Below are 14,580 nucleotides of genomic sequence, written 5' to 3' on the forward strand. Positions count from 1 at the left end.
ACATGAGGATCTATACAGTTCAAGACCAGCTTAGTCACACACTGAGGCTCTATTTCAGAAAACCGAAAAAGGTCACAAAAGTCTGAAGTTACCTGGAGCACAGAGTATGTGACTGAATCATTTCTTAGACAAACGGCCCTGAACTAATTCTTCATTTAGAGCAGAAGATTACGTTGTGGATTTCAGAAACAGACAGTATGTGATCTATAAAAAGAAAGTGACCCTACTACCAAGTTCACAGAAATATTTATGGCCATTTAACCTGAATTAATTATCCTATCACAATAAGCAAAGTAAAAAGTCTCTCTACAACCAGGTGGAGACTCAGTGAAGGTATTCAGCGTCCCTCAGTCGAAGCCTCCAACACCTAACTAGCCTACAGTATTTCATTTGGGTTTGTCACAAAGAAGCAAAGATAACCTCAAGTTTAACTTATTAATAAGCTCCTTTTAAAGCTGCTTAGCATATTTTTCTTCAGGGATTTTCAACTAAAACACAACCAGGAATTCTCCATTGCATACAAAAACTGAACAAAAAGCAAACTACAAATACATACAGCTGGCTTCTAAGCACAGCCATGCTCCTTTATGTCTCATGCATCTTAAGTCATCTGACCAGGGACTAGAGATGGCCAGGGAAGACCAAGATTCAATTCCCAGGACCCATGTGGCAACTCAACCATCTATAACTCCAGTTCCAGAGGATTCTTTCTGGCCTCCATAGGCCCTGGCCCACAAGTAGTGCACAGATATGCATGTAGGCAAATCATTCATACACATATAACTAAAAAACAAAACCATCTGACCACTTTATTTCTAACACTGTAACAACATTCAAGAGAGTTCTGTGAGCAGTTAGGTGGAGAAGGGATCAACGCTGCCCTCTGGTGTCCTACTCAAGACAGACATAAGATCACACTGTAGGTCCCTAACTGTAGGTCCCAAACTCTCACCTTGCTCTGCACCCCCAGGAAATGTTCAACATGGGAGCTCCAATGACTACAAAAGGAGCTCTGTATGACTGAGAAGACAGGAGAAAACGTGGACTAAATGTGCAAGATTATAGTTACTAAGTACTGTAAACTCCACCTGCTAGATTCTAAACCTAAATGACAGACTTTACATGGCAAAAAAATCACCCAACATACTACCCAATACACAAATACATAAACTCTGATGACAGCACCATCTGACATCACTATCATCACAATTCTAAAATCAATAATCACATATAGCCCATGCCTATATTCCAGCACTCAGCTGAGGCAAAAGTATCGTCTGGAGTCTTAGGCTAGCCCAGGCCATATGAGGATTCAGGCCAGCTTAGGCCTGTGAAAGCCTATCACAGAACAGAAATAAAAACAAGGAAGGAAGGAAGGAAGGAAGGAAGGAAGGAAGGAAGGAAGGAAGGAAGGAAGGAAGGAAGGAAGGAAGGAAAGAAGGAAGGAATCATATTTCAAGGGCTTCTTTGTTCCTTCTCTAGGACACTGAAGATCAGGTTTCTAGGCAAATACTGCGGAGAAGAATAAAGAGAGAGGTAGACAGATCTTCTTAATAAGTCGCTTTCTCTCTCTGCTCTGCCCTGTTGACTCAGGGAAGTTATAAAATTTCCATCCATTACTCTCCAAGTCTAAGTGTTAGGATGGGAATGTAGCACTCGTTTACTAAGTCATTGTGACACCATTGCCAGTTTCTTTTAGTAGCTATCCTCAAGAAGCACTTTCCTGGTTTACAGAAAACACTGAGCCTTTGGCAGATCCTAATTCCCCCCCCCCCACACACACACACCACCACCACCCCACCCCCCAGGCAGGGTCTTGAGAAGATTTAGAATGGCCTTGAATTTGCACTTGTGAGAGGGTAACCTTGAACTTCTGATCCTCTCTGCCTCCAACCTTGGAAGAGCTGAAATTACAGGCATGCTCCACTTCATCCAGTTTTCTACACTGCTGGGAACCCAGCCGAGGGTTCTCCCTCCACATGCTGGGCAAGCACTCTACCATCCAAGTGACATCACCAGCTCACTAGGTACCATCTTGAGACCCTGCGGACAGTGAGTGCTAGGATCTGGGCATGCCTTCCTGATTCCCTGATTCTGGGTTTCCTGGGCAGCAAGTCTCTGTTTTCGGAGTTTCTGCGTGACAGGGCGGTACTGTTATCCTAGTGGCTCTTACCACATCAAAACCAACATGCCCGGGGTCTTTACAGTGGGTTCAGCTTTCCTTAAGTCTCAATGTCAAGTATCATACTAACAAGTAATCAGATGAAGCCCGAGTTAAATGAAAATCCAAACGTAGGTCAGGCGGTGGTGGCACACGCCTTTAATCCCAGCACTTGGGAGGCTGAGGCAGGCAGATTTCTGAGTTCGAGGTCGGTCAGCCTGGTCTACCGTGAGTTCCAGGATAGCCAGGGCTACACAGAGAAACCAAAAGAAAATCCAATCCAAACATGATAAGAAAATTGAAAAAATGTTCTTCCTGTCTTCTCTATCCCCAAATATTGACTACCAAGGGAGGGAAAAAAACTGAGAAAAGATGAACAGAAAAATTAAGGAGAATGAGGAAAAAGAAAGTTTTGTCAGCTAAAAGAACTCAAAACAAGAATCATTCTTCAAAGACCATGTATCTCAAATTATAAAACGGCTAGCAGGATGGCTCAACAGGTAAAAAAAAACATTTAGTCATCAAGGATTGCTTCAAAAAGCTCTTCAATACAACCATCTATCCAACAAGGTTTCTAACAGGTACATCAAAATAGACGTTCTCTCAGTCACCCTCTTTCCCCTGCCTGTCCCTTCATCATTCCTATGTAAGCAGAGGACAGCACACCCAAGTGCTTAACACAGTAACTGACGTTACTCTAACGTACACTCATTTTTAATCTCATTTCTAAGACTATCCAGAGTCTATCTACAAAACAGTGCCTGAGCCCAGCCATCTTTCACTTCCATTACTGTCATCCCGGGTGTCTTCTCCATAACACATACCACTCTTACTCCCTACAACCCTATAGACAAGGCCATTCCTTAACTTCAGACTGCGGCTTTCTGCCTTTGCAGTAGCACTTAGGCCCTGGGGACTGGAAGCCATATGCTGTCACCCCTGCAAACCCCAAGCCTGCTTCCTATAAACCCCATCCTTTCTGTTCTTGAGGGAGGCTAAAACAGAACCAGAAGATGCTCTCTCTGGGATCTTAGAGTATCCACCCCGAGCACTACACTTGACTGAGCTCAATCTCGTCTGGGACCCACTACTCTCTCTTCCTGCCCAGGTTATTCACCCAAGTTTGCTAGATCTTATTCGGGTCTCACCTTAACTGAGACCTATTGAAGCAGGCTCAAGCACCAATCTGCTTTTCACACTATATGATCTCTCTTCCTCTAGTGTAAGAATGTGAGATCCATGCCAGAATTAACTTGCATGTTTTTATTACTGTTAAGGACTTGGACAGTTTGCTCAGTGTGTGGAACACTGGAGCCTTGACAACTCTTCTTGCTCTCATCATTCAGTCAGACTTTTGTTACACATGGAAACAAGTTCAATATTCCTGACAGAACAGTTCTCGGGGAATCTGAGAGCCACTTTCTCATTTTAACCTTAGGTGAGCATTTTACCATTGAGCTATATCCCTAGTCCTGACAGTAACCTCAGGGAAGGGTCACCCCCGTGGAGTGACACACACAATTGTAAATATCCATGTAGAGAGGTGATTGGAGAATGGATGGAGAGAAGAAGGTTTATGGGACATATGGGGAGGGGGGAACTGGGAAAGGAGAAATCATTTGGAATGTAAACAAAGACTACATGTGGTGGCTCCTGCCACCACACAAAGGCTATAACAAGAACCAAGAGCTTGTAGGTGGGTGCAGGGCCAGCTTGTTTAACTCACTAGCTTGAAGCCCATTCCCAGTCAGACAAACTCGGGTCTTGGCCAACTGACAGTACAGCACACTCAGGTACAAACAACAGGTAGTATGATTCATTTGTTATCTGCAAAGCCTAAAAATTAATTCCAGGTCCCCAAAGTATCTAATCCTAGACAAGAAAAATATGTTTTTGTCAATCTATATAGAGCCTTCTGAACAAACTGATAAACCACAGATGTTTAACACAAAGTTCTGGCATAAAGAATTAAAAGCGCATGCCTTGGGGGCAGGCAGATACATGAGTTTGAGAACAGTCTGATCTGCATAGAGCTCCAAAACAGCCAGAACTATATGGAGAGAAAACTATCTTCAAGATAAATAGTAAGAAAATAACATAAACAATGTTTTTCTTCTCTCTTACAATCTGCAGTTAGCTACAAAGTGTGAGCTTCTGGAGTTGACATGCCGAGTTCAAAATCTCAGCTTTGTCATTGGTAGCTTTAGGATCCTCAGGTAGGTCACTAACTCATCTGTGCTCCAATGCTCTAATCTTTGAAGCACAGATATCATCTAACCCTTAAGATTACTTCCAGTTTTAAAAAGAACTTGATAAAAATTACAACAGCTTGCCTCATAAATACTCATTCCACACTCATAGAGTAACCTTTTGAAAGCCACAAGACTAGTAAGTGGCAAAACCAAAAAACTCAAACTTTCAGACCTAAGTCTAAAGGCCAGGCTCTTAACCACAATACTTCTCTCTCTGTAAGACAGCCTGTCTCTGTTTCAAGTCAATGGCAAGATTCTCCACAGTGGTAAACAAAATGTTAAGACATGCAACTGCCATATCCAAAAGACTAAGGTATGAGCACCAGCTGTAAGTCACATGGTGCCAAGTTCCCCAACCCGAACTACCTAGATGCTCTACCTCAAGCACTGGAGATATCAGGTTCAAGAGTCCCATACCAGGGCACATTCTCCATGCCTTTCTGAAAATAGGTCAAGTCAGTGAGTGAGGACAGAGGGGAGAAAGCAATCTAAAGTCCTGGAAAGACTTTATCAACACCAGCAATTCCCAGGTACAGGAGACCACACTTCCCACAATGCTAAGAGCACAAGGACAGGAGACCCATGGGTGCAAATATGGAGGGATTCAAAGCAGTAGAGATCATCTTACCTTTTTAAAAATTTTTCCATTTGGTTGTATTTCATCTTCCTCATTCAAAATCTCACGTGTTCCCAATAGTCTTTTGTCCTTAAATTTGTTTTTTGCATACATAAAAACTTTATCAAGTGTATCGCAGCCAGGATACAATACTGAAGCCAAGCCATGCACACTGTTGATAGACCTGAATGCAGAGTCCGGTTCTGAACTGACTGGCTTTGCTTTTACTTGGTTTGGTTTCTCTTGTTTTGACTCACACAAAAAATAAAATGGGATGTATGTTAAAATAGTATAGAGGGATATTACAAAATGTATGAAATATAAAAGTATGGGGTTGATGGTTTGTTTTAGCTTCATAGTAGACGGTGTTGAAGATACGTGGTTATTCATAAGTGTTCAAAAAATAAAATTAACAGATTTCAACGAGAACCTAGAAGGAAGAAAAAGAGATCAATTGAAAATCACATTTTAAAAAAACTCTTTATATTAGCCTGGCAACTAGAGTTTCTTTGGGCCAGGGTTAGTATACTGGCCCTCTGTAGTAATATCCTAATTTTAAGTGCATTTATATGGCTAACTACTAACCCCGAAATTAGTCTACATACTGTAACTAAAGTAGTCTTTCCAAGCTAACCATAAGTATCCTCACAAATGCGTCCAGGAGTGAGGGTAACCAGAAGCAAACCACAAACTTGCCCACTTCCTGTTCTGCTGCTGCACTAGCATCAGCTACTGAAGACAAGTGCAATTTCCCCAGGAGCCCCATTTGTACTCTCTGCAGTAGCAAGGACTGAACGGCAAGCAGGTACACTGTATTTTTACTTTCCTTGGAGGTTCTGCATATTGGTCATTTTTTATAGATCAAATTATGAAGACAATAGCATATGGTTTCTATGTGTCCTTAGCAATCACCAATTTCCTGATCTTCATTGGTACTGCCATTATATAAATAAAAAAAAAATCAGTGTGGAGAATAATCCAAGGGCTAAAAGAGCTGCCATGTGACCTGGCTAGAGCACTCTGGCACATGCCAAAAGGACTCAAGCGCCTGCTCCACACACTCGCTCAGCACGCTCGCTCCTGCTCTAGTCACTGTACCTAGAAAATGAAAATCTCACATTAACTGGTGAACGGATAAAGCGTGCTGTGTCGTATACACAATGGGATTCTACTCAGTCATAAAGAAAAATAAAATCACAAAATTCTCAGGTAAATGGATAGTGCTAGAAAAACATACTGAGAAGGAACCTAGATTCAGAAAGACAAACATCGCATGTTGTCTCTTACTTACAGATTTTATCTCTGAATCTTCAGACATGAGTATATAACCTGTAGTAACCACAGAAACCAAGAAGTAAAGAGACCATGGGGAGAGGCACTTCCATAGGGGAGGGGAATGGTGGGACACGAATGCTATAAGGGAGAAATGGGAAACCTGGGAGGGGTCTGGTTTACCTGGAAGAGGAAGGTGGGGGAGGGAGGGAGGGAGAGGAGGGGAAAGGATGGATAACTAATACATTAAGGATGCTTGGAAGCCATAGGAAAACCTTAAGTTAGAAATACATTCATATATATGCAAATATATGTATATAGTATATGTATAGATAAGAACTCATATATACTTTGAATGAGGTTATGCCACTTGCCACTTGAGGTAATAATGCTCTCCCCTAGAGCCATGTACTATCTGACAACAATCCAATGCCAGACAAAGGAAACCTACAAGTTGGTCAGGAGAGTTAATTCCCAATAATATAATCTATTGCTAGTGTCTTTGGAAGTCTCCCAAAAACACCACATACTTCAGGCCCAAGACTTAGAAGAATCAAGTTGGAAATGAACAGGAAGCCTCCTCCTTGAGGACCAGCTCTCAAAGCATCTGCAGGTGCTATGCAGGCTGCCAGGGGAGAAGAGTCACCAGCAGTCCTACCCAGCTATGATGCCTATAAACCACAGACGAGAGTAGCGATAGAGCCTGGAAGGTAAAATGGTGGCGCTTAAACCCAGGGCAACCACAGCTATCTATCTGAACTTAAGGCCCACTCAGTAAGAATGAATTCATGACTAGCTGTAAAGCTAGCCAAGTACCGTGGCTGCAACAGTTAAGAGCCCAGAAGGAGAACCTACGACTGCTATTTTCCTAGACCAGTACCTTTTCTTACCGTTTCTAACTACTTTGTAAATACTTATCCTTGTACCCACAGTAGGTGTAGCTCCATCAAAGCTTCTTTCTGCAGCAGAGGGACACCATTACACTGGTCAAAATGCAGAGAACAGTACCCAGCTCACCTGATACATCTATAGCACAAGCCTGAGACTTAGAGAACATCATGCAAAGGGGGACAGAAAGACTGTAAGTGCCCCCTGGACACCTGGACATCATCTGTGAGATGCCTTCTATACATGACGAGAAAGCTGCACCCATTTAATCTTAAAAATATGGCTGTTTGCCAGGCAGTGGTTGTGCATGCCTTTAATCCCAGAACTTGGAAGGCAGAGGCAGGCAGATCTTGAGGCCAGCCTGGTCTACGGAGTTAGTTCCAGGGCAGCCAGGGCTATACATAAAAACCCTGTCTTGAAAAATCAAAAAAAAAAAAAGGCTGATTAAACAAGACCTGTACCATATCAAATCTCAACAGCAACGGTCATGCCAATGTGAATGGTGAAAATTTCAAAAGGCCCTACCCCTACAGAAGACAGAATCAGTCTTCTCCAGGGATGAGGGCCTTGACAGATTATCCAATCCCAAGTAATCAAACAAACACTAAATGGACTCAGCAGGCGAACTCCCATAAGCTCTCTCTCTCTCTTTCTCTCTCTCTCTCTCTGTGTGTGTGTGTGTGTGTGTGTGTGTGTGTGTGTGTAATTGAAAAGATCATGAGTGTGGAAAGACAGTAGGCATTTTAAGGGGGTAAATGATGTAAATACCATATTTACATATGAAGTTCTCAAAACATTTATCCTAAGAAGGAGCCAGCCAGCCAGCCTAACTTGCAGAGTAAGAGAGCCAAAGCTGCTATTCAGCACAGTGGGAAGCCAAACTGAGCCTGGACTCTTCACCTTCTCAAGCTGATGTTTGTCTTGTTGCTGCCTGACAGTTTTTTTAGGAAGACAAGTGCACAGAATATGGATTTTTGTGGGTGGGTGGGTGGGTGGGTGGGTACTGGAAGCTTCTATACAGATAAATGGAAGTATGAAAACAAATGATCTTGGTATTCCAAGAACATCGGAGTAGCAAAAAACCCAGACATATCCTAATAACATGGTATTATCTAGTGTAGTCGTTTCAGAAAGAACGCCCCACATGCTTGTATATTTAATGTTTAATCACCGAACACTGGAACTGTTACATTAGAGGTGTGGCCTTGCCAGGGAAGTGTCACTAGCAGTGGCTTTTAGGTTTCAAAAGCCCACACCAGGCCCAGTGCCTTCCTCTCTTCCTCTCCTGGCCTGAGATTAGGATGTCTGCAGCTCTCAGCTGCTGCCCCAGCGTCATGAATGCTACCATGTTCCCCGCCATGATGACAACAAACTGAACCTCTAAAACGCTAAGCAAGTTCCAAATTAAGCTGCTTTGGTCATGGTGTCACCTCCTTCACAGCAGCAGAGCAGTGACTAGTATATATAGCCATTCTCCTCTAAACTTAATTTTGCTTAATTTTTATTTAATCAAAAACCTGGGTCCTTCACTACTTCTGGAGGTTTTCCTCAGTCATCTGCATTTTATAGAAACTGATGAACTATCCAATATAAGGAAGTAGATGCCTTATCCATCACAGGTCAACCATACTCCCATCTCCAATCTAGTACAAAGTGCTAAAATTAAGATGACAACCATCCTGATTTGCTGGTCACAGCAGAATTTCCCAAGATGTAGAACCTTTACTGCCAAAAATAAAGAAAAATCTCAGGCAAGCAGTTATGAGAAGGTTGGTTACTCTATAATTAAACATTTCCTAGAGTTGGCAAAATAGTAGCCTGACCTCTAGCACTAATTAAGTTTAATTATCAAGAAATAAATTTTTATACCTGATTTCACCCATCTGTCACCATTTAATATACAAAATTAAAATGAGGATAAATGTAAAATGCAGTAGGTATAAATAGGGCTCTGGGAAAGCACAAAAGCAGTGTAAAAAGTGTTCACTTTCATGCAGTTAAAACCATATAAGGGCTTGTTTAGATATGTCCCATAAGATACTGAGTACTATTACTGACAATATTACTTTGATAACAAATTAAAAAAAGAAACAACTTCAAAAGACTTGTTCCTTTTTTTCTTTTTTTGTAATTTAACTTTAATTTATAATGCATTGCTGTGATGGTATCAGCTGCCCGGGACCTGGAGTTACAGACACTGTGGGTGCTGGGAACATGACCACAGGACCTCTGGAAGTGTAGCCAGTGGTCTGAGCTCTCTCTCCAGCCAATACTTGTTCCTTTTCTAACAATGCTAACAAGGGCTTGCTCCCATTTAGTGCAGGCTCCCACTTACTCTGCATGGAATACAGTAAGTAATTAAAATCCTAAAGCTTCAGGTTCAACTGCAAGACTAAACAGACGTAGATGCTCCCCACAAAACTCCTGCTAGGAACAAACAAGAAAAACATGGGACAATCCCTATGTTAACTGCAAAATGCAATACACCTGCTAATATGACTTAATTTTTGCTTAAAAAAACTACCATCCAGTATTCTTAACTTAAGCACTCACACTTGTTTATTAGAAAACAGTCCATTCAACTTCACTCTTCTGGTTTCTCTGTGTAGCTTTGGCTGTCCTAGAACTTGCTCTGTGGACCAGGGTGGCCCCAAATTCACATAGGTCTGCCTGCCTCTGACTCCTGAGTGCTGGGATTAAAAGTGTGTGCTACCACACCCTAGCTCAACCTGACTCTTAGGCATTTAAGCTTATAAAGCCAAATTCCAGGTAACTTTCAATAATTTACTAAATGCTACATTATGTTCCTAATTCTCATTTATAGAAAATGGAAGCTTCTTTTATAATCATCATCAGGAGGGTTAATTCGTTATAATATATATCGCATCAGGATATAATATAATATATAATAACATCAGGAGGGTTAGTTCGTTAGCATATTTCAAGCCTATTGCGCATTTCCCACAAGCTGGTTCCAGCTAGGCTTCTCGTCACTATTAGTTTGCCACTCTATTAGGTTCATATAAGAGAGTGAAGTCATGTATCTATCCATACGTCCCTTATGAAGTAACAGGAAGCACAAGAAAAGAAATCACTCATTCAAGGAACAGCCAGTAACAGCTCCTGAAGCAGCAGCAACATGTTCTGTGCAACCAAGGCAAGCCCCACAGGCCAGCAAAGCACAGCAAGCCCAGAGCCTTGAGGCCCAAAGGTGCCCCTCACCAGCCCACTCGCAGCAATCAATCTGGCTTGGTTTTACAAAAATATAATTTGTAAGAAAATAAAAGGAGACTTAACTAGCCTTTGATAGAAATCAGTACTACTCTATTTTGAGCTCTCTTCATAAGCTTCAGTGAGACAATCACTCTAACTCAAAGCAATCCTCCTGCCTCAGCCTTCTAGGTGTTTGAATTACAAATCTGTATATTCTTCAGTTTCTATAGAATGCAAGTGGCCATGCCTACTTATATATAAGTACTTATATATATAATCTTTCATGTCTAGTACTTCAATGCTGAACATTTAAATATCAGTAGATTATAAACACATGTTGAAAGCTACTTTCTAGACCTCACTGGAATCCCACAAGCAGAGAATGCATTTAAATCAAATTTAGCACATAGTTTGACCAATTCTACTTAGGCTATCTCTTCAAATATGTTCTTTTAAGAAGCTTCCTTAGAGCCAGAAGAGGCGGGGCGGTGGTGGCACACGCCTGTAATCCCAGCACTCTGGGAGGCAGAGGCAGGATTTCTGAGTTCGAGGCCAGCCTGGTCTACAGAGTGAGTTCCAGGACAGCCAGGGCTACACAGAGAAACCCTGTCTCGAAAAAAAAAAACCAAATCCAAAAACAAACAAACAAAAAAAAACCTTGAGAGCCAGAAGACATGGCAGTACCCTCCAAAGTGCAGTGGTCCACTGTTGTCCCCTGCGACTAACACACGCACAACGCACACATACCAACAAACAGAAATACTTACACTTAAGTACTGAGTTCTGAATCACCTTGTTTCAACTTGCTTGCTCCAAGAAAATCTATTGTTATTCTTCTAATTTACCTTTTCAAGCCACAATCCACACTCCTATATGCAAAAGCAGATTGAAGTTTCCCCCATTCAAAGGTATAATTTTATGAGAATATGCCTTTAAAGAGGGAAGGAATGGAGAGGAATGCCAGGGCATGTGTAATCCTCTCTGAACTAACTCAAGTGTAAAAAGCAGAGTGACTGGAGCCAGGTACTCATCGATCATTGAGGGCAACTGCTGGGATTGCTGTTTCAACAAGTCAATAATTGAGTGCCCGGTGTATTAAGACAATAATAACTAAAACTATGTGCACTTTGTATTCTCCATATACATAGGCTAATCATTTTCTGCAAGTGAGAGCCAAATATATAACATACAGTCATACATACATGCATACTCCCAGAACATTAGCTTCTAGATTATATGACAATCTAACTGCTTGTGTCTTAATAAGTCTAAGTCCAGGCAAGTAATACATTCAGTATCCCATGAACCCCATACCCATTAAAGTGAACTGTGTTACTTTTTAAATGAAGGCTGTTTTAAGCAGAAACATAACTTTGCTTTTGAATTTTCATTTTCTTTCCTAGAAAATTAAAAAGCAATGGTGGCACGCACCTTTAATACCAGCACTGGGGGAAGCAGAGGCTGGCTCTTTGAGTTCAAGGCCAGCCTAGACTACAGAGTGAGTTCCAGGACAGCCAAGGCTACTCAGAGACCCTGTCTCAAAAATGAATGGAAGGAAGAAAGGAAAGAAGGAAGGGAGGGGAGGGAGGGAGGGAAGGAAGGAAGGAAGGAAGGAAGGAAGGAAGGAAGGAAGGAAGGAAGGAGGGAGGGAGGGAGGGAGGGAGGGAGGGAGGGAGGGAGGGAGGGAGGGAGGAAGGGAGGAAAGAAGGAAAGAAGGAAGGAAGGAAGGAAGGAAGGAAGGAAGAAGGAAGGAAGGAAGGAAGGAAGGGAGGAGGGAGGGAGGGAGGGAGGGAGGGAGGGAGGGAGGGAGGGAAGGAAGGAAGGAAGGAAGGAAGGAAGGAAGGAAGGAAGGAAGGAAGGAAGGAAGGAAGGAAGGAAGGAAGGAAGGAGATCCAAAGGCCAGAGATAAAATATAAACATTTCAAACAACAAAGTGTTAGCAAAATACAATGTGAAAAAGTAAGGTAGGCATGTTCTACAGAAGACAACTGTGTATACTTGTCTTTGAGTGTATAAAGGAAATAATAGTTTCTAATCACTAGTTCATTGTAGACAAAAGCTGTAACAGCTCAAAGTTTTGGAAGTTTTTGTTTTTCTGTGAGGGTTTTGAGACAATGCGCATGCATTTCCAAACTAGACTTAGAGGTTCAAAGTCATCCTGTTAGAAGCCAGGGCGGGCTGGCTTTGCACTCACCGACACTCCCCTCCCCCCAGTACTGAGGAGTCAATAGGAGAGCAGCAGCAGCTGCAGCAGCAGCAGAGTGGCTATGTAAAACAATGGTCATGATACTGGAATGCCCAGGCCTGTGGTTCTGTGCTGTAGCCTCAGCCTCAGCCTCAGCCACCGCCCACTCTGATTCTTCCTACTTACACTACTCCCTCTACACCCCCAGCATCATCTGAGCAGTCACTGCCTCCCCCCAGGGCTCCAGCATACTGGGTTTTGCCCCCATGCCTATAAAATAATACACAAACTAAACATTTTTAAGAGCCTAAGACATCAGGGCTCATGTCAAGTATAGTTTGAGTGAATAATGAAGTTCTACAATAGCCTAGTAATATAGAAAGTTACATAATACAGTAAGAAAATGACTTAAAGAAATACTAACAGTGAGTACATAAAAAATAAATACTCCACAAATTATTGTACAGATAGGTAAGAATGACTCCATATGCTTACATTAAAATTATATACACTAAGCCGGGTGGAGGTGGCACACGCCTGTAATCCCAGCACTCTGGGAGGCAGATTTCTGAGTTCGAGGCCAGCCTGGTCTACAGAGTGAGTTCCAGGACAGCCAGGGCTATACAGAGAACCCTGTCTCGGGGAAAAAAAAATTATATATACTTCAGTCTAAGTTGAGTGCTTACTTGCATGTGTATTCAAGAATGACAAAGAAAAAGAGAAAAAGAGAAAATAAAAAAAAAAAACACTAAAAGAATCACGCAAACCGCTCACCACGCTGTAGCAGGAGAGACCAAGCTGGGTTAGACCACGAGAGCCTGTTTCGATCCACTTTACAGTCAACGCTAAGGGGCATTCATCCTGGTTTTAGTTTTTTGTTAACTAAAACTTCCTGCTTCATTTTAGAAGAAATTCAACAACATCCTCCTGCCTCAAACAGCAGGAATCCAGGCCAGAGATCAAGTCAACAAGAACAAATGGTATTTCTAATCTTATGTTTAGTTTTATAGTAACAAAGCCTACATCATGGTAATACAATCTGAATAAAAGCAAAACACAGAAATAAAATAAAAATAAAATAAACAATTAGTAAACCGTTAAATGGAACATTTGATAATTTACCAAATATTACTAAACATTCTATAACAAAAAAAAAACCTTCAATGTAGATCATTAAATCTGCAGATACATGCAGAGCTGGGGTGAAGTCGGGAAAGAAAGAGGAAGAACGGAAGCCGCCCCACGCTATGGGCCTATGAAGTTATTTTAGAACTAAGGTCATTTTTAAAGGCCAAATAAGTATCTGTGTAGTGCTCATAATTAAAGCAAGAAATGGCAATACAGACATTTCTCACTGAAAAAATACTTAGGATATGCAAATGTTTTTCACTTTTTAATCTCAATATGAAAGTTCAGATTTACATAATGAGAACAGAATAGTAGACAGACCTGCCCATCTGGGCTGGCACCTGCTCAACCATACAAACTCAAAAAAAAAAAAAAAAAACCAGAAACCTGCCCTTCAGGGAAAGTAAACTCTCAATAGGCTGGACATGTACACTGGTGCCTGGTTAGGTCATTAAGCACTTCCCGTAGGCATTAAAAATGCTTAGGCCAGAGATAGCTAACACTTGTTACCAAGTACCTATCAACCCAGGTTCTATATTGGGGACTTGCAAGGTAGAATAAAGAACCAACACCCATAAGTTGTCCTAACTTCCACAACACCATGCACCAGTATGCACACAAAAACCAATAAAAGACCTTAATGTTTCTGGATTACCTTCTCTGCACACACACACACAAAATGGTTTGTATTTAATAGTACAGAATCGTTTAATGTGGTCCAATTCTAGTTCTACTCCATTCTTCTGACTTCGCCAGTACCTACATTTTCTGTTGCAATCAGGCATTTCCGTGGCCTGCCATCAAGGACCTAACAACAGCAGGATAGGTCATCACTAGCTGCCCAGTCGGACACATGTCCACCTTT

At 41.8% G+C, this 14,580-nt stretch overlaps 1 protein-coding gene across 2 annotated transcripts in view; it reads right to left on the reverse strand.

The window, feature by feature from the left end:
- The window catches only part of Acsl3 (acyl-CoA synthetase long chain family member 3), a 46,274-nt gene that overhangs the window by 16,508 nt on the left and 15,186 nt on the right, over positions 1-14,580 (reverse strand). For both annotated transcript variants that reach the window (XM_052193098.1, XM_052193099.1), the window contains exon 2: positions 5,042-5,459. In XM_052193098.1, the coding sequence (XP_052049058.1) occupies positions 5,042-5,419 (378 nt within the window). In that variant the 5' untranslated portion in view covers positions 5,420-5,459. The remainder of the gene's footprint in view (positions 1-5,041; positions 5,460-14,580) is intronic.

This window comes from Apodemus sylvaticus, chromosome 9 (genome assembly GCF_947179515.1).
Source record: "Apodemus sylvaticus chromosome 9, mApoSyl1.1, whole genome shotgun sequence".
NCBI classification, from domain to species: domain Eukaryota; kingdom Metazoa; phylum Chordata; class Mammalia; order Rodentia; family Muridae; genus Apodemus; species Apodemus sylvaticus.